Raw genomic sequence first — 22,831 nt, forward strand, 5'->3', positions numbered from 1 at the left:
GAAGCAAGATCGACCACTGGCTCAAAGAGCGTGAAAAGACAGCGAAGTGCAAGCGCAGCTCGTATTCACGCTGCATACCAAGCCAGACTAGCCTCCTTTGTACTGGTGAGCCGACTGAGCGAGCTCCAGACCCTTCTTGCCTTCCAGTGAAGGAGCCTTTGACACCCAAGGGATTTTGGTAACAGAGTATTCGCACAGCCTGGCATTACGTGGGCCGATAGAGGGTTTTCATCGCGGTTACAAATAGCAAGAGGGTGTTGTTGCTCCGTCAACCCCAGCCTCGGCACATTGACAACGCAGGAAAGTGGCATGCAACTTACCCTTCTCAGCACGGGTCCACGTCTATGATTGTGGTCTGCTTCGAATCATCCTCGAACGCCCATGGCCTCAGCATCTGTGGCAGATCTCTTAGACAGGACTTATCAGGATGGACCGATCGGTGAACACTCCCTTCGGATGGATGTGGGCATTCAAGTTGACCTGAGCTCACAATCCTTCAAAGGACGTCCGGTCAAGATCGAGTTGCTCCCGCCCAATCGTAGGCTTCAAACCCTCCAAGAGCTGGGCAGAGAGCTGACTCAAGCGGCACCACGCATACTCTACGAGAGACGGACAGATTACCACAGCGTCAAAGTTCTCTCGGTATTTTGGGAGCTGGGGGAATACCCAGAGATGGAGGAGAACGCTAGAAGTATGCTCACAATCTTCCGAGAGGCCTACAACTTCGATAGTGAACTCGTGCCACTCTCAAGCGAGCAGGGAGATGTTAGCTTGCTAGCCAAGTTAGGGCAGGCCATGTTGCAACTCAGCAAGGCTCACGAGCAGAATTTGCTCATCTTCTACTATTGCGGTCACGGAGTGTGGGATTCGAATGGCAAGACCTGGTTGAAACCTCATATGGATGCCACTGTGGCTCTAGAGTGGGACAGATTTCAAAGCATTCTTCAGCTTTGTGACTGCGATTTGTTGTTGCTCTTTGATTGTTGTCATGCAACGGCGATGATCAAAGAGAGAATGAAATGGAAAAGGCGCTGCGAAATCTTTGGAGCGACCAATCCATTCGATGAAGCTCTCGCAGATACGGATAAATCCTTCACCGTGGCACTTCGATCCGAACTCGGAAAATTCTCAAAGACCGGCATAAGTGTTGACAGATTGCGATGGCTCTTGACGAACAAGGACACTGTCAAAGGATACCGCATGGAGAGGCAACCAGACTACCGCTTGCACTCCGACTCGGAAAGATACCCATCAAGCATATACCTCCAGCCTTATCATGAGTTGGTCCCGGACTCGAGCTCTGACACTGGAGGAACACTACAAAGGAGTCTTGACGCTTTAAATGCGATGACCGATGCCGTCATGCTCTTTGCCGTTAAACTTGACAGCACTACCGGACCGCCTCGTCTCATGGAGTGGAAGAATATGATCAAGGCGGCGCCGCATGACGTTTCATCGGTTGAGGCGTCAGCAATCACCATCGACCAATACCGGGCTTTGCTTCCGCTTGCTCAAGTCCACGGAGTGTTTGCTGGCTCCTCCGTTCTAATCATGTCATTGCCGATTTGGTTTTGGGACCATCTTGCACCCAATCCATCCTATAAAGAGATTGGTATCATACGATCAGACAATTTGTGGATGGCCGAAAGCCAAGGTAGCGAGGTGATGCTAGCCATGGAGAAGACGCCGCGGAGGTCCATGCGACCAGCTCCTTACGCCACAGACCCCATCCTCTCGATGATGAAGGACCTCACGCTGTTCATTCAACTAGCTTTTACGTGGCCCGTTGCCGCTGGCTTGCCTGGCATCATTCTACCGTTGGTTCGAACGAGATCAGGCTTTCTTGATGAATTGGCGTTGACCATCGCTAACCTCTGGGCTGTCCTCCTCAATGTCTTTCTCTTTATTGTACAGAACGCTTTTTTGATCTCTCTAACTCTGTTGGCATTGCCTGGGATACCAGTATTCTTCTTTCTTTTGTACACTATCGGGTTTATCGTTGGGAATCATTTGTTGACATCTCTGTTGAATGGTCCAAGCAAGGGTCTCTTCCAATCGAACCCAGCTTGTGTCGAAAACTGGGGGGTACATGAACATGAGAAGTGGGTATTCATGAACGGAAGTACTATAGGGTAAGTCAAGTCTCCATCCTATGGCTAGCTCTACCATTTCACTTGCCATTAGCATGATTGGTCGCAGCAGCTAAAGCTGTATAGGGACCATTGGCTGCAGTCAAATCTCGACCGTCTTGCAATGACGTTCAGACGCCCTGTATTTGGCATCCACAATCAAACGTGAGTGAAGCGTCTAGCACATCCGGGCTGCTTCAGCTCTCCTTTGTTGCTATGATTATTTCATAACCTCCCTTATCTCTCCCTATCTCCGTTCAAGCTAAGCGGCGTATGCTTTCAGACGCGGCATCATATTCGATATGCTCGAAGGCATCGTTCAGCGAAATCTGGGTTTCGCGACTACGGATGTCCGGACAGCATACGGAGCCCTGGCCGAGATGATTGCCGACCATAATATTACCAAGGTGATCCTGGTTCTGCATGGCCAAGGCTGTATCAAAGGTGGAATAGTACTTGACTGGCTATATGCCACATTACCTGTCGAACAGCTCCGCAAGCTAGAGCTCTATACATTCGGCAATGCAGGAAACCACTGGAGTGCGCCTACCATACTATCTGAAAGTACGAGTAAACGAGGTCAAGCGGCAACGACCTGGTCTAACGACGGAGGAGGAAACAACTCACCTGAACAGCGGATCGTGCAGCACATTGAACATTACGCCAACGAAGGTGACTTCGTGGCCAGATTCGGGATCCTGCATTTCCGCCCTGATCGGGAATTACTTCCCACTTCCACCCGCAGAGCAGGTAACGAAGCTACTACATACAAGGCGCAGCTCAGCAAGATCATACGGTTCATACCCACGGTTATAGCCTCGATCTGGACAGCTCATGAAACGCTGGTTAAAGATTCCGAAGAAGAGGAGGAAAACCTATTCTACGGGCGCCTCTTCAAGCGAGTCGGCTCTGGCCACCTATTTAACCAGCACTATCTCGACCATTTCTTCGAGCTGGAAGACCTCGACATGAATGACCCTTCTAAGGGTAGAGTCAAAGACTATCAGAACAATTATATGAACGCCGAGGTCGACATGGACGTCTTCAACAAATGGAACACTGTACAGGCTGTAGCAGTTGCGAAATCTCAGACCCAGAATGTCACCGAGAGAGCCGGTGCCGGAAAGAAGCGGATCAAGGACTTGTGTCGGTTGTGGGCCTATCGAAATGGAATGAGTCCCTTAGAATAAGTGCAAGACATGATGGAGCGCAAAAAGAAAGCAAGTCATTGATTGCTTTGATCTCTCAACTTTCGTCCTATACTCCAACGGAAAGCGTTTTCCTGCGACGACCAATACGTTCTCCAGGGGTACGCGTTGGCAGCTGAAGCAATGCCCGCAGCAAGTTATGCCGCATCCCGTCTTTGAGGCCGATCCGGCGTGGGGTTTCCGCACTGCATGAGACAAGGCGATGGAAAGAAGACGACACCCATAGACTGTCAAGGAACGCCACATGCTGATACCCTCATCCTGCAGCTTACGAAGCCAGCGGGAGAACTGTCTGTTGCAGTAGCCGAGGTTTGGAAAGCTCGAAAAGCTTGTAAAGTCGTGGTACTGTTAGGCAGCGAGGCAGTTCGCGTGGTCGATGCCTCACATGCCTCTTAAGTTGGCGAGCTGAATTCCAAGATTCTAAGCCATCATTAGCCTCTTGGCGTCTTGGCGTCTTGACATCTTGGCTCGCTTATTTTTGAAGCACGACTACAGTATGATACTCCGAACGCAGGCACCAGAAAGGGCTTCTTCTCAAAACGAGTCATGGCATGGCACCAATATACAGCATGTCTTTCCAAGTCATCGGCGCGGACCCTCCGTTGACGAGCAGTATCATCACCAATCCCCCCTCCTTCCGCGATTGATGTGCCCTGGACAGACATGTCTCGAGCATTTCTCTCAAGAAATGCAGGGCATCGGAATACGAGGCTTCGCTTACTGGCTGAAATCTAGGTCACGCTTGAGCGCTCTGGAATGCCTCTATGATTTCTTACCAAGACCTTTTGGTTCAGCCGCGCTCGTATCTGGCGGGCGCAAGGCGGCTTGAAAGTCAAGGCTTGATGAACTGAGTCCAATGGCCATGCCCAATTCCATGTTCTGCAGCCCAGGGTCCCTAGAGCAAGAGATTCCAGCCGATGTTCGACGATATGATAAGTGCTTCATCTTGTCGGCATCCGCCCAGCGTCTTCCACCCTTTTGACCTGCTCCTCTTATTTCTTTTCCCAAGCCGAGTTCAAACCTCAATACTGACTGTCTTTTCCTTGAGAAGATGAGGCTGTCACACATCCTCAGCCGAGATCAATGGCCAAGTCAACTGAGCTACCGTCAGCAGCTGCCGTGGATCGTGTCGCCTCTGGACCTTGACACTGCACCCACGAGTTCAGAGCACGATCCTGCTGGGCCAGGTACCAAGCATGCAAGTGCAACAACCGCAGTACGGCCAGAACAGCTCCAACCCCATATTGATCCAGATCTACCGCGGTTCAAGCATCATCACGAATCGAGCACTGTCGAATTGTTCTACGACTTGTTTTTTGTTGCGAACTTGGCGACCTTTACCGCGAATCATGAAATCGTCAATACAGACTCCTTGAAGAACTACGTTGGCTTCTTCACTATTCTTTGGTTCACCTGGCTGGAGACTTCCTTATTCGATGTCCGCTTCGCCACCAACTCGGTCTTCACTAGACTGTGCAAAGCCATCTCATTCGGCGTCATGACAGGCTTCGCAGTGTGTGGCGCTAGCTACGGCCGGCACGATATCAATGTACTCCGCTTGCTATCGATTCTCCTCATGATCTCCAGGCTCACACTTGCTACGCAATACGGAGTCGTTCTCCTCTATGCCCGCAAGTATCCACGGACACTACTGCCTCTGCTACTGACCATTGTTATTCTGTCTGTCTCGGCCGTGGCTTTCCTTGGAACTTTCTGGGTGCACGATCCTGAGGGGGTCAAAACCAAAGCGTACATTATACACTATGTCGTGTCTTGTGTTGAGGCGACAGCTATCATTACAGTCTCCTGTACCTGGCGATTTGTTAGTTTCAGGCATACGCACCTGGTGGAGCGTATTGGGCTACTGTCGCTCATAATCATGGGGGAAGGTATCCTCGGTATCACCAAGAGCCTCTCGAAAATCTTCCAAAATGTCAATTCGGTGGCAAGTGATGATGTGGGAGTGCTCGTGTCTTCGGTTCTCCTGATCTATTTCATCTGGATCCTATATTTCGACCAAATCGACCATGACCGTTTTGGAACGATACGTCAGCAAATTTGGGCTTTGATTCATTTCCCTTTACATGTGGCTCTTGTTCTGACGGCTACTGGTATTGCTACCATGATCCCCATCAACATTATCATAGGGCTCAGTAACGAGTGGTACCATCTGTGGTACGATCTCTACTCTTCGGAAGATGACAACGGGCAGCTGATTATCAAACCTACGGTCAACGCGTCTTCTCCCCAGGAGTTCATTGATCTCATCACGCCCAATATCACAGAATTCGAACGCCACTTCAAGAAGGCCACCTTCAAGGAGGATGCATTCGATTATAGAGAGCACATTCTCAATATCAAATCCGAATTTGGATCCCAATCGTGGAGTGATGAGGCGAGCAGTATCCTCTATTATTTCTGGATTGACGTCGGAAGCCTCATCTTCAAAAAGTGCGGTATTGAACTGCCCGACGAGGAGTCCTCCAAGAAGGATATCTTCAAGGAAAATGACGCGCTGTTCAATGTTTTCGACATTGCCATTACTTACTTTTACATCGCAGCTGGAGCACTCCTCGTGATACTTGCCATCATGTACTGGTTCGGCAAGACGAAAAAGTCCCGTGATGAATGGGCCAGTATCGCTCTGAGGCTTCTGGCGGGTATGGCCCTCTGGTAAGTGTTGAGACCTTGAGACCATTCAACGAAATCACTGCTTACTTGACCACCTAGCATGGTTCCGATCGGGTTTTGGAAACCCAAGACCATCTCGTCGTTCTTTATCTCGACTTGGCTCATTCCAGTCGTCATGTTGAGCTACTTGGTCGTCATTGTCTTGGACAACTTGCTCATATGGCATGAAAACAGGCGACTGACAAAACAAGGCTCGAACAATCTGGACAAAAGCTCAACGGTTTACGGTGGTGAACAGCACGATATGGAACAGCACCCGCTTGTGGAAAGGGCGACGTCCGGCCATCAGTGAGAGAGGTTGATAGAGATACTATACAGCAGTATACTTATCTGAGGGCCACCGATCAGTGCCGTACCATCTAACGGATGATGTCCACCATATGCCAATATTTCCGCATGCCTGATCTGGGCGTACGCTGTCGGTACTGTAAGAGATCGCTTGCACCTGCATGTGACTGTCGAGGCGGTTGCCAGGCTATCATAGGTAACTCTGCCAAGGGCGCACCTGTTGAGTGCATCGGGCCCTGCAACAGTCATCGATAAGCCCCTTGTATTATCATCCAGCCTATTGAGGTCGTGATACTGTCGAAGTGTAAGAGTTGTAATATCGAAAGCGCCTAGCCAGTAGGTAGGTCCAGTAGGCTCGGTAGGAGCCAACACCGACCACGTGAACGACCAGCGCGTCATGGGCGCCCAACCTTGGCACCATCAGCACCATCATGCACTCTGAACTTAGTACAAGTATAAAATGTCGTGAAAATCGCTTCTTTTCTCTCTTCGTAGAAAAACGGATGACAGTGGTCTTCGGGGGGTTGGCGTTTCAATTTGCCGATGATGAGTCCAGGTTCCTGAGATGCCTTCGAACGCCGGTCCACACGGCCAGTTCGTTGGCTTCTGATGGTGGACCATTTCTAAGGCACCTCAACTTCTGATTCCTTACCGCTGAAATCCAGGCATGCACCATAACCAGCAGCCAGGATGATCACCACGAAGGGCCAGAGGAGGATGAATATCCGCGTGACGACGACCATAAAGATGGTCATTATGATTACGATGGCGAAGACAAGGTTTATTATCGCGATGATCCTTGGTACGGTGGTAACGCCTAACTCTGGGTTGGCGTGTGAGTGAATATGCCAGAGATGTTGATATCGTTTTTTGTCTCTACGACTGGCAGCGACTAGTCACGGTGCAAGCTGCTAGAGTTCCACCACGCACGCACGCCTTCAATCAAAAGGTGGTGATATACAACGGCTGAATTTTGTTCGCTGTGGAATTCTAACTCAAGGCGGCCCCTTTTCATAGCCCAAACCGTAGCATCTGTGAACAAGCTCCTTCCTTTTCGAGTTCAAGCATTCAAGCATGAAGAAAAAAAAATATACATGGCCTCGCTGCCTGTTGACAGCACATGATTCGTACGAGAAACAGGAATGAGGTGCCGGGTACAGAATCTCATTGTCGACAGGACAGTTGAGAACTGTGATGAACCACAGGCCCAAAACTCACCCCACCTCCAAGAATCAATCGTGGTAGGGGAGGAGGAATCTAGACTCTGGAGATTGTCGTTGGCGACACAGACCCGAGGCAGAGTCACTAGTTGATTGCGCCAAAAATGACGACGCTTTCCTAAAACTGAATTTGGAAGAGAATAAAGGTACCCCTAAACGCCGGTGGTATATGCAGTCGTGGATCAATCGAGGGCTCGGAAAAAAGAAACGCCAAAGCTGTCGTGACAGTCATCATATCAGACCACACATTCGGAGGTTTTCCTGGATGATAATGTCTGCAAAACGATTAGATTTGGGTTGCTCGCCTGAAGTGGGTGTGGAACTTACCATTGACGGCACCCATGACGAACCGTATCTGGGTGGTATCGGTGGCGCAGGTGAAGTGAGTGTAGATTTGCTTTGTTTCGGCCTGATTGAGAGACACGAATCTGTTCAGAATGTAGTCGCATGCTGCGGCATAATCAGGGCCACCTAATAAGATCGAATCAGCACTTGGTCGCTTCTCGCGGACGTACTGCGAACAAACCTTCGTAGTCGGGGAAATAGTTCTGCATTGGGCTCACAGGGAGCTTCTCCTTGAACCTGTCAATCTTGTTCAAGAACAGGATAATGCTGGTCTTGATGAACCATCTCGAGTTGCAGATGCTGTCGAAAAGTGTAAGAGCTTCTTGCATTCGGTTGACAGTCTCGTCTTCGAAGAGCAGTTGATCGTATTCGGAGATGGCGACCAAGAACAGAATTGTTGTGACATTTTCGAAGCAATGAATCCACTTCTTTCGCTCGGATCTTTGGCCACCAACATCAAACATACGATACGTAAGGTCTTGAATAATGAAAGTCGTCTCCGTGATACCGGTAGTCTTGACTCGCGATCGGAGGACATCTTGGTCGTTGGGAAGGTAATCGTGCGCAGCAATGCGGTCGATGGAATCGAAATAGCTGGGAAAGAGTCAGCAAAGGTGGGTCCCGGCCAACTACGGTAACTCACTATCTTGCAGAATCGTTCAGCTGGTATTCTCGTGACCGTTTGAAACATTCTTGAACACCAGCATCCTGCCACAGCGCTTTGATGGCAGCTCCAACCTCAGGAGGAAGGCTTTCTCCCTCTATTTGTGGTGGTTGCATGAAAATCGTCTGGACATGGTACTCGGCGCGTTGATCGTCAAGCGGAAGCTCGAGAGACTCCATAGCCTCTAGTATAACCCGCATCGACTGGACCGTATTGGAGTAGATGATTTCCTTGAACGATTCGCGCTCGTCGCGCGAATATCCTCCCTCATGAATGAGCTTCATTTGCTTCAGGATGGTGGATTTTCCAGATTCTCCAGCGCCTGCAGTCTTGTTCAGCCCCGGATCCATGAAGAGTGTAGTGACATTAACCTACCGAGCAAAAGCATCTTGATCTCGTTGCGCTGGGCCATCTTATCTCTCTTCAGCTGGTTCTCAATCTCATCATTTCTTGCCTTTCCGGCTGAATCTTCCTTGCTTGCACCGCACCCCATCCTGCCGTTTGTGCTAGAATCGACTCTAAAGGTTTTAGTGATGCGACGAGGAAGAAAGGACGGATGGTGAGGTGCTATGGAAGCTGTGAAAAGTAAGTCAGCTATACTCGGTTCTCGAGACTCTGGCGACGCGCATGGAGGTATTGAGAAATGGTAGGATTGTGCGTCGAGGGTACTTCTTGCTTTCGACACTCACCTGTGAATGTATTGACTCGGAAGCTGGTATCGACTCGTTTGCCAGCCTCGAAGTGACGACCTCCCAAGTGACAAAAATGGTGGTGGACGGAAGTGATAGAAGTCCGCAGAGGGATCGACGCGGGAGATGGCGAGATGTGGAAATTTTGGCGTCGATCAGTAACTAGCTGGATGACGGGTGTGATGGATCGGGACCTGGCACAATTGGGATGTCGCCGCCGCCGGTGGTGTGTGGGTGCGTTTTGGCAGTCGAGCTCTGCTCTCGAGATGAAGGTGTCTGTACAAAACTCGCTGCAAGAATGGAAGAAACCCAACTGCGAAGAAGTAGTGCTCTGGTAGTGTACAGGGGCGGACGAAAGAAGAAAGACGGTAATGAGATCGGATGGATCAAGAGATGTGGACGGGATGGCACAAAAATTGAGGAATGGGATTGGATATGAGGCCGGCAGAGCAAGCGAGGCAGGGAGAAAATCGAGTGTTGATGGAGAGGAGAACCACCTGCAGCAAGACCAGCCGGGGTTCGTTTTGGTTAAGTTCTGGCTAGGGAACTTAGCGTCCCAGCGGTGGCTTTACCCCGAAGGCCCCTAACCAGGTCTTTTAAGGGACAGTCACCAATTCTTGGGCTCACCAGGCTGGCACTGGCTGGTCGCTGGGCACCTGCATGCCCGCCGGACAGGCTAATGCGGGATTAGCTAGCAAAGAGTCAAAGGCAGGACATCAAAGGGGCCTGGCTTCGTGTCTCGACTCTCCAACACTGTCAAAGCAGATCCTTGTCCTGGACCAGTGCCTTGACTTGTCTCTTTTCTGTCTGCCCCAGCGTCATTCCCAGTTCCTGTCCCTCCTGACTGGCTCATGCTCCTCTTCTACCCTGGCCCTTGTTGGTTAGAGCTTGGCTTCATCGACCGACACTTGAGATTGTCCACCCGGGTGCGCTAGCGACGGCTGTTTTGGGGTGGTCGTCCCTCTTGTCTTTGCGCAGGGGGCAATATGGGTTCCGAGTCCAGGTCCAGCTGAAGACTCGCATCGAGCTCCCATTCAAGGTGTAAGGTACGTGAATCAAACAATCTAGGCGGTGTACAAACGGTGAGTGGTGATGCTTGTTCGTCTGCATGCATATGATCACAATAGAAGACGTCGATCTGCATTGGAATACCTACCTCCTCACCCTCCTATGTTTGTCTGGCTGACACTACTTCATCCTGGAGCGAAATCAGAAAGACTGGTTCTTCGCGCAGCAATCGAGTGGTCTACTATGTACTGTGTATGACCCCTTTTGCAATCCTATCTCGGCTTAGCAATCATCGTTTCTACCCGTTCAAAAGCCATGGATCAAGGTCCCCAAAATTTCCAGGACCATGCGCAAATAGTGCCTCTTAGGCGAGCAATGGCGAAACAAATCGAAAGCAGAGATTGTTTGAATATCCGGTTTACCCTTCATCAGCTGACAACGTATCATCTGTTGCTCGTCTAATCTACGGCGAACCTGTTTCTCGAACACGTCCAACTCTTTAACTTTAACAAGGTCCTCCATGTCTCTTCAATGATTGCTTTGTTTTATGAGAGAAAGCGCCTGTCATTTCCAGCCACTGCAGGACCTGGCCCGCCCGGCAGCGCGTATTGCTCGGTGCCCAAAGTCAAATGCTTCAGGAGCGGATATGTTGCGCTGTTCTTGTTATGCGTGATAGGTGAGCTGCATCTCCAATTCACTCCCAGATTTGCGGAAATGACTTTGATGACAGCCGACGGAACTGTCGATCTAGCTCTATTTTGGTGGTACAGAACCATCCACTGCTTGCGTTTCACCGCGCTCTCCTCAGGCTGCAGCACAGTTGCAACGTAGCGTCCGGCTATACATGCTCGCTATACGGAGTACCACCATGTCTTGACTTTTTGTGGAGTTGCATGTCAAAAGGAGTCTGCCAACCTGGAAGTGTGCCCGACACACTTCGGTATCGCTATGGGAGGGGGCCTCTTTCGTAACCATCAAGGTATCAACTCGTCATTCGTCCACGACATTAGCGTTTCGGTGTTCTGCATTGAAGATCTCAACGCCACAAAAGTCCTTGTCTCATACGAGGCCGTGGCCGGCCTTCGAATCATCCACGGCAAGACGCCGCCGCTCCCGAACTTCGGTCTGATCCCCTTTCTGAATCATCATTTAGACCCCGGATCCTTATGCATCCTATCATCGGTTCCAGCCCGGCATGCTGTCGGCATTTGGCAGCTCTCTTCTAAAGAGGTAATGATCAGCTGAGAAGGCTGCAGGTATTCACGAAATGAGAAAACATGACGCTTATCGCACGCCCGAAACGGTCATCCTAGGCATTGGCCGCCTGTCAGAAGCGACGCACAAAGTACTTGTAAGCGAACAGTCTGACCACAGTTGCTGATGCACCAATGCCGTTTCTTCGACTCATTGTTCCCCGAGGTGCAGGATACTCTCGGATGATCCAGAGCATCGGTTACAAGCGTCCATGTCTGTTAGCCTCCCAACTGGTACGGGTAGCGACTTGCCGAAGATTCTCGACCAAGAGCATGTTGATGAGCAAGCATAAGGCTCCTGCTCGACATCATCAGTCCCGGACAACATTTCACAAGCTTTGAACTTGCACAACCTTACTTACAGAACACCCCTTTAGGAATTTTTTCTTTTGTAGATCGTCAGCAAGAATTCGAGTCTCTACAAGGCGACTGATTAGAGGTAAGGATGCTCTAATATGATACCTCGCGGAGGCGATTCACACACGAGCGAGCGCGCTTTCGACACTACGATACCTCCTCAGATTGGCTTGACTGCGCATACCCATGCATCTTTTGAGTCTGCCAGCAGCAATTTGACGCTCGTCTTCTGTGCTGTTGCCGTCACAACCCGGGCTCGGGCAGCCTTTGCAATTCCCAGGTGACTCTCGACTCTTCACTCAGCATCTGCATATCCCCTCAACTGCTCATCCAACTACATTGCACTTGATAGACAAGAGCCTTGCTTGATCCAAGCAATGTCTGATCAAATGGCCCCACTTCCGTCTCGCCATCCGCCTTTCTCCTACTGAAAGTACCCCCTTCTACCGGTTTAGGATAATGTGGGGTCAGACAGCTATGATCGTTGAGGACTAGTTCAGGTCACCCGGTATGAGGAGGTACTCCAGTCGTGGGGCTTGAGATAGGTCCGGTGTAAGCCTATTTCTGTGCGCTTTACATGACCTTCGAGGTCCGTCGTTGGTGAGCCCTTCCTGCCTGAGAAGCAGATCGACAAACAAAGCCATGGCTCTCGTCTCCGGCCTCTTTGGTGTCGGCGTTGTATTTCTGGTGGCTTACATTGCTTTCATCCAGCGTAAGCGACCTCCTAAGGGATTGCGCCTCGTCCCAGGGCCGAAAGGACTACCAGTGCTTGGCAACCTGCACCAACTCCAGCCTTATCCGCAACGACGACTTCAGCAATGGGCACGAGAATACGGAGAAATGTTCCAAATCCGAATGGGATGGGAGAACTGGATCTTCTTGAATGACCCTGCCGCAGTCAAAGAACTTCTAGACAAACAATCTGCCAACACATCCGGTCGAGCACCTATGCCAGTGGCATCTGACATCGTGTCAGGAGGCAAGCGGTTCCTGCTTATGACCTACACTCCCGAATGGCGAAAGTTACGGACCATTGTGCACAAGCTGTTGACTCCTAAGATGTCCGCAACCTTTAAGCCGAGTCAGGAACTTGAAGCGAAGCAGCTGATCAACGACATCTACGCCGACTCATTGAGGAACGACCAAGAGAGCTTCTATATGCACTGCAGGAGGTATTCTACTTCGGTAATCATGACATCGACTTATGGACGCAGGGTGCCGCAATGGGTAGGACAGTCCCCTAATCACACATTGTTTCGCACCATCTGATGGTTGACTTCAGGACTGCGAAGATGTGAGGGAGATTTATACTCTCATGAACGATTTCTCAGAGCATGCGGCTCCGGGCGCGTATCTGGCTGACCTCATACCACCTATGGCAAAGATTCCTGTGTCATTGCAATGGTGGCGTGGGCGTGCCTTGAAGTGCTACTATCGTCAGCTAAGAATATGGTGGAAGTACTGGACAACCCTGAAGCAGCAGATAGCGGAGAAAACCGCCCCTGAATGCTTCGTGAAGCAATATGTGGCGACAGAGTATGAAAAAGAGGGTATAGACGAGGAACAATCGGCCTTTGTGGCAGGCTGTGAGTTCTGACCCCTTGTGCGAGGTTGATGGTCTGGAGCTAATGATGTCTTAGCAATGATAGAGGCAGGCTCTGAGACCACCAGTTCGGCACTGAACACTGCGATCAAATACCTCGCAGCATTCCCAGAAGCGCAGGCACGCGCACATGAAGAAATCACGAGAATCATCGGAGACAGCCGGTCACCTAGCTTTGATGACGAAGAAAGTCTTCCCTATATTCGCGCTATGGTCAAGGAGGTGCTGAGGATCCGACCTGTGACGAATATCGGCACACCCCATTATACCACGGCGGACGTCATTTACAAGGACTATTTCATTCCCAAGAACACTGTACTGTCCATAAATCAATACGCAATCCATTTCGACAATCGATACGAGGATCCGGAGAGCTTCAAGCCCGAGAGATACCTAGACCACCCGCTCAAAGCTGGAGCGTACATTGCACATCCAGATCCATATGAAAGAGACCATTTCGGGTTTGGAGCCGGTCGGAGGGGGTGTCCTGGTTTACATTTGGCCGAGAACAGCTTGTTCATCACGCTGGCCAAGATACTATGGGCTTTTGAGATCAAGTCGCCTATTGGAGGGGATGGAAAGGAAGAGCCTGTGGATGTTTCCGATGCAGCTTATGAAGACGGCGCGAATACCGTACCAAGGAAGTACAAGGTGCGATTTGTGGTGAGAAATGCAGAGAGGGAGAAGGTCTTGAAGGATGAATGGGCGCGGGCTTCGGCAGCTCTTTCAGCTTGATCAAAGAGGCTCCCGAATCATCTTTAGACTCTGCATATCAAATTCTGAAGATCCGCCGTAACGAATAAGAAGTTGAAGTCGTCCGGTCATACCGGGTGGAACCTGGCCAGCCATGGTGGTCCAGCCATACGACCACCTCCAGCGAGCGTCCATCACGTCCTTTTGACATCTTCCTCAAGACATGTATCTCGATACTATTCAGTTACTCAGCGACTGCGCGACGTGATTCTTGTTCGTCAAGGGCGTGTCATGGGATGCGAACTGCTCCGCACAGACTCGACTCATCTCTCGGCTTGACTGGCAGGGTCCCACGCTTTCCCCAACTCCTCCTCCACTGACAGGGGTGTATCTGGGTAATATGAGCACGTATGGGTAATTTCCCCAAGGCAAGACCCAGCCGAAGCCTCCATGATGTTCCTCTCCGCAAATCAAATGCAACCGAAAGACGACATACTCCGTACTCCGTACGGTTTTCTGCACCATGTGCCGTCCCCCGCAAGTCTGGCCCTAAGTCCTACGTGGTCCTAGTGGTGGCCACCTCGTTGAGTGTTGACGGGCGAAAACTGGCGTGGAAGCTTCTCTGGGAGTTGAGCCTCTGCCCTTTGCCTCCCACTCTCTCTTCCCAAGAGTTCAGCACGGAGAAGTAACTACAGAGTTTATCACACCACCTAACTCTCCCTGAAACCACGTCCTAATACCACTCGTTCACCATGACTCTTCTTGGAGGATCGGTCATTGTTTTTCCCAAGCTCGATCCCGCCAAAGACGCTTCACAAAAGGGCAAAAGAAATCACGTTTGTAATGTATGCTCTAGAGCTTTCAAGCGAAGTGAGCACTGCATTCGTCATCAACGTGGACGTAAGTCAGAAAAGCGAGATGCACAGGGGTGGCACGACTCATCTTCTTGCAGATACTCAAGAGAAACCCTTTGGCTGTCGAGTATGTCGTCGACGGTACAGTCGGAGGTAGGCGTCTAAATTACCCTGCAACTTCTGAATCATGAATCCTTAACGCTTCCAGGGATCTTCTGGTCCGACACGAGAGGACTCTGCACACCCCGGAACAACTTGCCAGTGCAATCGAGGAACAAGAACAACCGTCCAAGAAGCGAAAGTCCCAAGCACTGCCATCTCGTAGGTCTTCTCACAGTGCGCCAGATGATTACTGACGATTCGTTAGCAGTTAGTAGTCCTTCGCGAAACTCGCTCCCTGAATTAGAAGACGACCCTTCTCTTCCACTGAGAAAGAGTTGCGCTGCCGGTCCAAAGACCAACCAAGCATCAACACCATCCAAGGTTTCGACGATATCAAATTTGCTCACTGCCAATTCACCGACCACGAATTCTGGTAGCCACCAACCACAAATGAAGCGCAGATCGGCATCGCAGAGCTTGTCAGATCAATCCAGTTCTGTCGGTACCATGCCGAACATTGCCACTCCTCCGGCACAGGAACCCACCATGATGGGAGTCAACATTGCAGATTTCAGTGTCAGCCTGCCCGACCTCGACAAGATGCGTACGTTTCCGACCTCGGTCCCTTTACCAGATCTCGATGGTGATCTGGAATTTCTTGACTTTTTCGATCCATTTCTCGGAATGGAACCGAAACAGATGGGAAATTTCGCCATTCCGCCTGTGAGCATGAGTTTAGAGAGCTGGTCGCCCTTGGAACATTTTTCTTGTTCAAGTCAGACGTCGATGCAGGATTATGGTTTCCTACAAGCCACCGAACATACGTCCACAGAGCCTGTCATGATTGACGGGGGCGAAGCGGCCTTAGCACATGTGCCGGAGCATGATTCAATCCACGAGCAACGGCCGAGCTTCGAAACTGCTTTTGAAGACATCAATCCGGGAATGGTTCCGACCGAGCCTGGGGAGCAATCGGCACCCAAACTGGCTCGAACTCCTTTTACCAAACCTCCGGCTCTATTGTTCACCGAAGAAATGCGCTCCAACCTGCTCAAAGACCTATCAACGCGACTTCCACACGAGCAAATGTCCAACTTCAGATTGCCTAGTGCACCTGCGTTGCAGAAGTGTATCCGGACGGCCGTCGATGCTTTCCATGTCCATGTACCGATCTTCCACCTTCAAACAATGGACTTTGCATCTGCACCTTCGCCTCTCCTTCTGGCAATCTGCGCCATCGGTGCCCTTTATCGGTTGGAGCGGAAGATTGCGGCGGCTTTGTACTTGAAAGCTGAGCAAGCCCTTTCTGCCTCGAGCAAGCGGGGCAGGGACCTCCATAACAAACCACGCTTCCTGGAGGATTGGAGCAGGCCGCCGCAGCAAGAGCTGAAAACACACCCCGAGACTCTTTGGCAAAGTCAAGCGCGTCTTTTGCTCAAGATGTTTGCCACATTCAGTGGAGATCCCGAAGTCATTTCCAATGCGATTGCTCATCTGGGTGACTTCCTCATCGTAAGTATTGTGTGCTCCTGATTCGACCCAAAGTGCTGACATGTTCCCAGGACTTTCGGCAATTGGCGCCTGGCGTGAAGGCTGGAAAAGCCGGCGTGGAAGACCTTACCTGGCAAGAGTGGATCAACAGAGAGAGCATCAAGAGGTCTGTTCACCACGACCTTGAGGACCCAGTTCCCTTTACTGACATTCTCGGCAGGCTGCTTTACGGACACGTTCTGTACGGCAATCTTGTGACGATGACATTCGGAATACCACCGGGCTATTCAATTGTATCAGATGGGTACATCGAGATGCCGTGCGATCAGAGTCTGTGGGATGCTCCGAACGCCGAACAGTGGCAAGCACTTGCAGCCGTCAAAGGCAAGAGTTCACCGCTATCGCTAAGAGATGCGGTATCTCGAATCATGTACGGCAACACTCCCAAAGCCGTGCCAGAAGAATGCTGGTCGTGGTCACCTTTCGCCGTCAATGTCGTCATCAACGCCGTTTCCATCCAACTGTGGCACATTGCACAAGGCTCATATTTTCTGGGTGAACTGTCTGGCGTCGTGGGCAAGCCACAAGAGGCGCAGAAGTCACAGATCTTGACTCAAGCCGAAGCCGCATTGTCCCGATGTCGAGCGCTGATCACTCAAGCACGCACCGACGCAGACTATGCATGGACCGAAGCCGAAGGACCGCTGCTGTTCAATTGTCTGGCTCTCCTGCGAGTCAGTTACTGCCGGGCCTTCACCGGTACAGGCGGGGCGGACTCGACAATCCTTCTGAAAGAAAGTCACGAAGAGCTCATGGCGTCGATTGAAGATTTTGTCGCCATGCCACAGGAACGGAGCGAATTGATCACGAGAGCCGTCAGTCGGGCGTTTGAAGGCATGTTGATTCCCTATAAGATGGGCACTTCTCTGCTCAAAAAGACGGCTGCGTTGACTTGGGCTGTCGAGCATGCTCTTGCTGGTTGGGATGCTGGTAAGTTTGTCATTGACTTATTCCTTATTCCTTTTGCCCTTTTCCCTTTTCTCAATATGGGACTTTTATCTTTCAGGATTAGTGTCTGACTATGATTGTGATGAATAGCTCTGCTGGTCACGAAATGGGTCCACGTAATTGAGATCGAAACGGCCCAAACAGGCGCCGTCATTAGTGAGTTGGAAGAACATACAATGCGTACGATCAGCAACTTGATGGCCGAAGTCGAGGATGACTCTTCAGCGGACCAAGGTAACGTGTCTGTAGCGGCCAAATTGACACGGTATTGGGCTGGGTTTTACGATGATACGTGGGTATGGGGCGTTACGCCGCGGATGGGTTGGGTCTTGAGAGAATTGGCGAATTGCTATGAGAGTAATTCGCCTGTTTCCTGATGCATGACACGCACGCAGAATAGTACCTAGGTACTTATATCTATTTTATGATCCAATAGGAGTCAAGACTCCTACTAGTAGCAGAGCCTGCCAGGTCCCAAGAGATGTGTACACAGTACTATTCCCAGATATCATCTGGATACTACGCACCTAGGTGCTACGGAGTAGTACTATTACCTTACCTAACGGTTAAGCCGAGAGGAGGCGGCGGGACTCGACTCTGGGGGTTGTTGTGCTTTTTGCCTTTCTGAGGACATTGCTTCCAAGTTCGGCCGTTAGTCCATTTGATTTCGAGGTACCACGGGCTCTTCGAATTTCTACAGAGTACGGAGTACTAGCCTTGATCTTTCTTCAGTACCAGGTAGGTTAGCTCTCCTTGCCTGGCAAGGTACGTGCTACATGCTACATGATCCATCACTCGTTGCTCGAAAGGTACTGTACCTCCTCATCCTCGTACAGTAACCGCCTCGGCCGGTTCTGAGTCAAGGAGTCGAGAGTCAGAGTCGAGAGTCGACAGGTGGAGAGAGCCAGAGCTCCCACAACCCCAGGGGCGCCCAGGCTCGCATTTGTGCCACAGCCCGTCACGTCTGGAGAACTCCAACTTTTCCCCCTTTCCAGTTGGCTTGGTGTGACCCCACCCGCGATTGAGTGGATGGGCACGGACGGGTTGAGTGAGGAGGAAGAAGGGAAAGAAGTACACGATATACTACTTAGTACAAATGGTCGAGCCATCCAGGAAGGAAGGAATAATGCTAATGTCACTACCGTAAATCCCTTGACGTTGGCGCAAAGCACGGCTGGAAGTATACAAATATCGACAATCGACCATCAACCATCAACTATCGACGACCGCAAAGATGGAACGTTTACTATCCTCGGGAACAGTATACGCCCGCGGCACAGCAGAGTACGAGTCCTACCGAACGAGCTACATAACATCCAACATCCCATCGCGGTATCCTCGAGAAATCCACGTCCCAAGCACAGTCCGGGATGTTGTCGCGGCCGTCAACCGCGCCAGAAGCCTGAACGTGCAAATCGGCGTCCGGTCCGGCGGACACTCGTTCCCATGCAGCTCGCTGATCGAGGACGGCGTGTTGGTGGACATGTCGAACGTGAATCGGCGTGTGCTATACAATCCGCACACGCAGCAGGTTGACTTCGGCCCCGCGGTGCGCGTGAAGGAGGCCATGGACGGAGTTGCGAGGATTGGAAGGTTCTTTCCGACGGGGCATGCGCCGAGCGTGGGGATGGGCGGGTTCGTGCTGAACGGCGGGCAGGGTTGGTTTATGCGTGGCTGGGGCGTGACGGGCGAGCAGTGGGTTGTCAAGATGGAGATAGTCACGCCTGCGGGAGAAGTGGTCGTGGCGAGTAAGGAGCAGAATGCTGAGTGGTTCTGGGCGGCCAGGGGCAGTGGGCAGTGGTTTCCGGGCGTGGTCACGAGGATTTGGGGCAGGACTGTGCCGAGTAAGAGGTTGTGGCATAGGACGTTGACGTTCAGGGTTGGTGAGAGGTATGAAGAGCTGATGAGGTTTGTGTTTGAGAGGGAGAGGAGGACACCGAGATGGGGCGCCGAAGTTGCGTTGTGCACGTTCTACCCTGGTCGGTATGAGCAGGATAAGGGGGATGAGGTCGGGGATAGGGAGAAGGATGGAATGCTGTTGTTCGCGGTGGAGATGATTGCTATGTGTGATGGGTTGAAGGAGGCCCAGACCTTGTTGAGCGCTTGGGAGGATGTACCGGAGAAGTTGAAGGAGTGTCTGGTCCAAGACGATCCGGTCAGGGCGACGAACTGGGACGAGTTGTTTGCGTTCCAGGATAGTCTGGTGCCGTATGGGAATGGGGAGAAGTGGTTGTGTGATAGTATCTTGAGCGAGCCGGACGTCGATGAGGATGAGGTAAGTGTCCGAGTGGTTAGGAGAGGGAGTGACTGACCTTGGATGACAGTTGATCAAGGCGATTCAGCCGGCAATGTGTGATCTACCTACACGCCTGTCCGTTGGATGTCTATATGTCAGCCAGGCGACGCCAGATGAACAACAGCAGTGCTGTTCGTTGCCACAAAAGTATTACATTGCGTCTTTTGTAGGGTGGAAGGACGGGAACGCTGAGAGAGAACCTCGACTGAGAAAATGGATGTCGTCGGCGTTCAAGGAGGCCGAGAGGCTAGGTTGTGGCATGTATATTGCTGATTACGATCATACCCAGCGTCAGAGCAGGGTGATGACTCGACACGCTGAAGAGAGCTTTGCCAAGTTCAAGAGGAGGTATGATCCAGGAAATATTTTTTCCTGTGTAGGCTTCAGCTTCACGCCGGATATGGACACACATGAGAATCCTGCGAGGATATGAGCTCCAAGGGTTGAGAGACAGATAATGGACGAGAGCTCTGGCATTAGGGCTCCTTGATCGGATGTTTCCGCATTTTCATGAGAACAACTTGTGTGGGAGCATTAGTTGTAGAAGTCTCGCCTCGAAACACATTGTCGTTGCTTCTTAAGATGGATTGAAGATAGATTACTCTGTAATTATGGTGTTGAAGTCTGGGAATAAGCGCTGACTCAGCCATTGGATCTCTTGGTTGTCACCCAGGTTGGGGGATGATGGGGGCCACTCGAGGTTATAGGCGCAATCATGGGGGGCACCAATCCCCTGAAACCAGTCAGATCCGATCCCCGAGATCGTGCCAGGGCAGCCCGTGGCTAGTGAGGCCTTCGATAGTCAGATCGATCGTGCCTTGTTCCTCCTCACTGACGCATTCCACCACAATTTCAAACCTCACTCTTTTGAAGACCTACTTGTACAACGAGTTATTCCGTGCATTTATCCGAAGTCTTGTTCGCGAGATCATTCACTTTTCGTCCATCTGTCACGCGCACCCCCAAAGCTGCGGTTATGTCTTACGAAATGTCTACACAGCATGCGACAAGGGTTGGAGCGCGGCGTGAGTTCCTCCCAGTCCTTCGCAGGATAGAGACGTGAGCGATGGAAGCTGATGGATATTTCTAGCATTCAATCACAGTCAATCTCAAGCCGCCGAGCAAGAATATGACCGTCTGCGAGACCTTGCCCGACGAGAAGCACAGAAACGCGCAGACTGCTTTGCGAAATCGCAGCAAGCATACAGCAATGGTGATGGAGCTGCAGCCCATGCGCTGTCGCAAGAAGGAAAAGACCATGGTGCCAAAATGGAACAATATAACAAGCAAGCTTCGGAGTTCATTTTTCGCGAAAACAACGCCAATGGAAGAGTTCCTGAAGATACCATCGACTTGCATGGTCAGTTCGTCGAAGAAGCAGAAGACATACTCGAAGAAAGAATACGATATGCTCAAGCCCACGGCCAGTCGCATCTTCATGTGATTGTTGGTAAAGGTAACCACAGTAACAACCACATCCAGAAGATCAAACCTCGCGTGGAACAAGTTTGCAAAGAATTAGGTCTCCAGTATCACACCGAACCCAATGAAGGACGTATTTACGTGAACCTGGCTGGTGGTGCGGTTGACATGCAACATGCCAACAACTGGGGTGGATATCAATCACAACAACCTGCATATCAGCAACCATACCCTGGCGGGCCACAACAGCAAGGCTATGGATATCAGCAACCACAGCAGCAGCAGCAATACCATCAGCAACATTACGGTGGTCAACAGCATGGTGGTCAAGGACAGCAAGACCAAGTGGAGAAGGTGGTCAAGAAATTCTTGCCCAGAATCATCAACAAGCTTCTACGCATGCTCTGTCATTGATTTTGAGGATGTTCAATCCAGAAATCTCTATCGTTTCCGCGGAATCCTTCACCTCGCATCGAGCTCGACAAGCAAGTTATTTGAATGGTCGACGCAACTCTGGTCTCGATAACGCATGTCACCAACAGAGTCTGCCACATATTGGTGCAAAATGCTGAGATTTTCGAGCGCAGCTTTGCTCCAGCCTACACAGTATTCTACTACTCGGCATCCCACAAGCTACATGCATCTATGATTGGCCAGACTTGGCGGGTCCGGGTTTATCTTGCAGTTACTCGATTTCATCGAGTCACAAACTCAGCCCTGGCCAAACAGCTTCCATCATCAACACAACAACATTGTTATCTTGAAATGTCGTTTTGACATTCCACAATCAAATCGACCGGGCATTACTATCTCGTGCCACGACTACGCTAGATACAACTCTGCATCATAACAGTCGAAGCATGGGCCGCTGCAGCCGACGACCACAAGTGTACCCCTCGAGGCGCATCTCAAGATATTCAGCGATTGCAGCGACTGCGCGAGCGCGATCTATCTAAATATATTGTGGCTTCAAGGAGTGAAAGTCTAACTCTGGGGTAGCAATGGACTTTTGTTGCCCAAAGTCGCAGGCAGTCCACCCAGGCTGTGGGATGGTTATTGGGCGTGCAGTATGACGCAGGGATCTACCATGGCGTTGGACAGAATGTGGAGGCACATCCAACCAAACATGGCAACTTCTTGCAGATATTCAACTCGAGCAACTCTACCGCCGACGCTGTACTGGGTCATTTGCTCTCGCCAGAATTTTCAACCCGCTCAACCAATCTCACTGCGACTTGCTCATAACTCCAGCGTAACTGTATCTTGTTGAAAACGCTAGTTGTACCCGGCCTTTCATAAGTGTGTGTGACATCAACCTACCTTGAGAGATCTTGCATGTCGCCGCATGGTGTTGCATTTTGCTTCTGGCACGCGACCTGCTGCATAAAATCTCGTGTATGTCCTCCTCTTTTGGACATGAAGAAATAGAGCTAGATAATATACCGTCATCTTCTGCTCGTCCAGCCGACACTCTTTGCGAGTCCTCAGAACCACTACTGTCTGACTCCTC

General features: G+C 50.9%; 7 protein-coding genes across 8 annotated transcripts; 6 read left to right on the forward strand and 1 right to left on the reverse strand.

Moving 5' to 3' along the window:
* Nucleotides 1–381: 381 nt before the first annotated feature.
* On the forward strand, nucleotides 382–3,319 carry PV05_02833 (uncharacterized protein; the record flags this gene model as incomplete). Its single annotated transcript, XM_013463433.1, has 3 exons — nucleotides 382–2,132; nucleotides 2,217–2,294; nucleotides 2,413–3,319. The coding sequence occupies 3 exons, from the start codon at nucleotides 382–384 to the stop codon at nucleotides 3,317–3,319; spliced, it is 2,736 nt and encodes a 911-aa protein (XP_013318887.1).
* Nucleotides 3,320–4,388: 1,069 nt separating this feature from the next.
* PV05_02834 (uncharacterized protein) lies at nucleotides 4,389–6,320 on the forward strand (the record flags this gene model as incomplete). Its single annotated transcript, XM_013463434.1, has 2 exons — nucleotides 4,389–6,010; nucleotides 6,068–6,320. 2 exons carry the CDS (start codon nucleotides 4,389–4,391, stop codon nucleotides 6,318–6,320), a joined length of 1,875 nt encoding a protein of 624 aa, XP_013318888.1.
* Nucleotides 6,321–7,142: 822 nt separating this feature from the next.
* On the reverse strand, nucleotides 7,143–9,704 carry PV05_02835 (guanine nucleotide-binding protein subunit alpha). The gene is made up of 6 exons (XM_013463435.1): nucleotides 9,235–9,704; nucleotides 8,921–9,121; nucleotides 8,525–8,867; nucleotides 8,063–8,475; nucleotides 7,864–8,007; nucleotides 7,143–7,811 (listed from the first exon to the last, which is right to left on the reverse strand). Exons 2-6 carry the CDS (start codon nucleotides 9,036–9,038, stop codon nucleotides 7,768–7,770), a joined length of 1,062 nt encoding a protein of 353 aa, XP_013318889.1. The 5' UTR covers nucleotides 9,039–9,121; nucleotides 9,235–9,704; the 3' UTR covers nucleotides 7,143–7,767.
* A 1,047-nt stretch (nucleotides 9,705–10,751) lies between these two features.
* Nucleotides 10,752–14,402, forward strand: PV05_02836. Of its 2 annotated transcripts, XM_013463436.1 has the most exons (5): nucleotides 10,752–10,918; nucleotides 10,973–11,593; nucleotides 11,662–13,079; nucleotides 13,135–13,438; nucleotides 13,493–14,402. In XM_013463436.1, exons 3-5 carry the CDS (start codon nucleotides 12,495–12,497, stop codon nucleotides 14,188–14,190), a joined length of 1,587 nt encoding a protein of 528 aa, XP_013318890.1. In that variant the 5' UTR covers nucleotides 10,752–10,918; nucleotides 10,973–11,593; nucleotides 11,662–12,494; the 3' UTR covers nucleotides 14,191–14,402. The 2 variants fall into 2 exon arrangements, with proteins under 2 accessions (XP_013318890.1, XP_013318891.1); XM_013463437.1 differs by having other exon boundaries at nucleotides 10,973–13,079.
* Nucleotides 14,403–14,711: 309 nt separating this feature from the next.
* PV05_02837 (uncharacterized protein) lies at nucleotides 14,712–18,006 on the forward strand. Its single transcript, XM_013463438.1, has 7 exons — nucleotides 14,712–15,048; nucleotides 15,101–15,155; nucleotides 15,211–15,323; nucleotides 15,370–16,616; nucleotides 16,667–16,761; nucleotides 16,816–17,585; nucleotides 17,694–18,006. The coding sequence occupies exons 1-7, from the start codon at nucleotides 14,901–14,903 to the stop codon at nucleotides 17,978–17,980; spliced, it is 2,715 nt and encodes a 904-aa protein (XP_013318892.1). The 5' UTR covers nucleotides 14,712–14,900; the 3' UTR covers nucleotides 17,981–18,006.
* An 831-nt stretch (nucleotides 18,007–18,837) lies between these two features.
* Nucleotides 18,838–20,332, forward strand: PV05_02838 (uncharacterized protein; the record flags this gene model as incomplete). The annotated part of the gene is made up of 2 exons (XM_013463439.1): nucleotides 18,838–19,878; nucleotides 19,928–20,332. The coding sequence occupies 2 exons, from the start codon at nucleotides 18,838–18,840 to the stop codon at nucleotides 20,330–20,332; spliced, it is 1,446 nt and encodes a 481-aa protein (XP_013318893.1).
* A 543-nt stretch (nucleotides 20,333–20,875) lies between these two features.
* PV05_02839 (uncharacterized protein) lies at nucleotides 20,876–21,735 on the forward strand (the record flags this gene model as incomplete). The annotated part of the gene is made up of 2 exons (XM_013463440.1): nucleotides 20,876–20,924; nucleotides 20,990–21,735. 2 exons carry the CDS (start codon nucleotides 20,876–20,878, stop codon nucleotides 21,733–21,735), a joined length of 795 nt encoding a protein of 264 aa, XP_013318894.1.
* Between the last annotated feature and the right edge of the window lie 1,096 nt (nucleotides 21,736–22,831).

Source organism: Exophiala xenobiotica (genome assembly GCF_000835505.1).
Source record: "Exophiala xenobiotica strain CBS 118157 unplaced genomic scaffold supercont1.2, whole genome shotgun sequence".
NCBI lineage: Eukaryota > Fungi > Ascomycota > Eurotiomycetes > Chaetothyriales > Herpotrichiellaceae > Exophiala > Exophiala xenobiotica.

Bases quoted from the DNA above. Each gene is read 5' to 3' on its own strand.
- PV05_02836 (XM_013463437.1), top strand. From the start codon at position 12,495: ATGGCTCTCGTCTCCGGCCTCTTTGGTGTCGGCGTTGTATTTCTGGTG. The intron at 13,080-13,134 runs GTAGGACAGTCC...GGTTGACTTCAG, and splicing joins GACGCAGGGTGCCGCAATGG to GACTGCGAAGATGTGAGGGA. The intron at 13,439-13,492 runs GTGAGTTCTGAC...ATGATGTCTTAG, and splicing joins ATCGGCCTTTGTGGCAGGCT to CAATGATAGAGGCAGGCTCT.
- PV05_02837 (XM_013463438.1), top strand. From the start codon at position 14,901: ATGACTCTTCTTGGAGGATCGGTCATTGTTTTTCCCAAGCTCGATCCC. The intron at 15,049-15,100 runs GTAAGTCAGAAA...ATCTTCTTGCAG, and splicing joins CATTCGTCATCAACGTGGAC to ATACTCAAGAGAAACCCTTT. The intron at 16,617-16,666 runs GTAAGTATTGTG...ACATGTTCCCAG, and splicing joins ATCTGGGTGACTTCCTCATC to GACTTTCGGCAATTGGCGCC.
- PV05_02835 (XM_013463435.1), bottom strand. From the start codon at position 9,038: ATGGGGTGCGGTGCAAGCAAGGAAGATTCAGCCGGAAAGGCAAGAAAT. The intron at 8,868-8,920 runs GTAGGTTAATGT...ACAAGACTGCAG, and splicing joins GATCAAGATGCTTTTGCTCG to GCGCTGGAGAATCTGGAAAA. The intron at 7,812-7,863 runs GTAAGTTCCACA...ATCGTTTTGCAG, and splicing joins CGTCATGGGTGCCGTCAATG to ACATTATCATCCAGGAAAAC.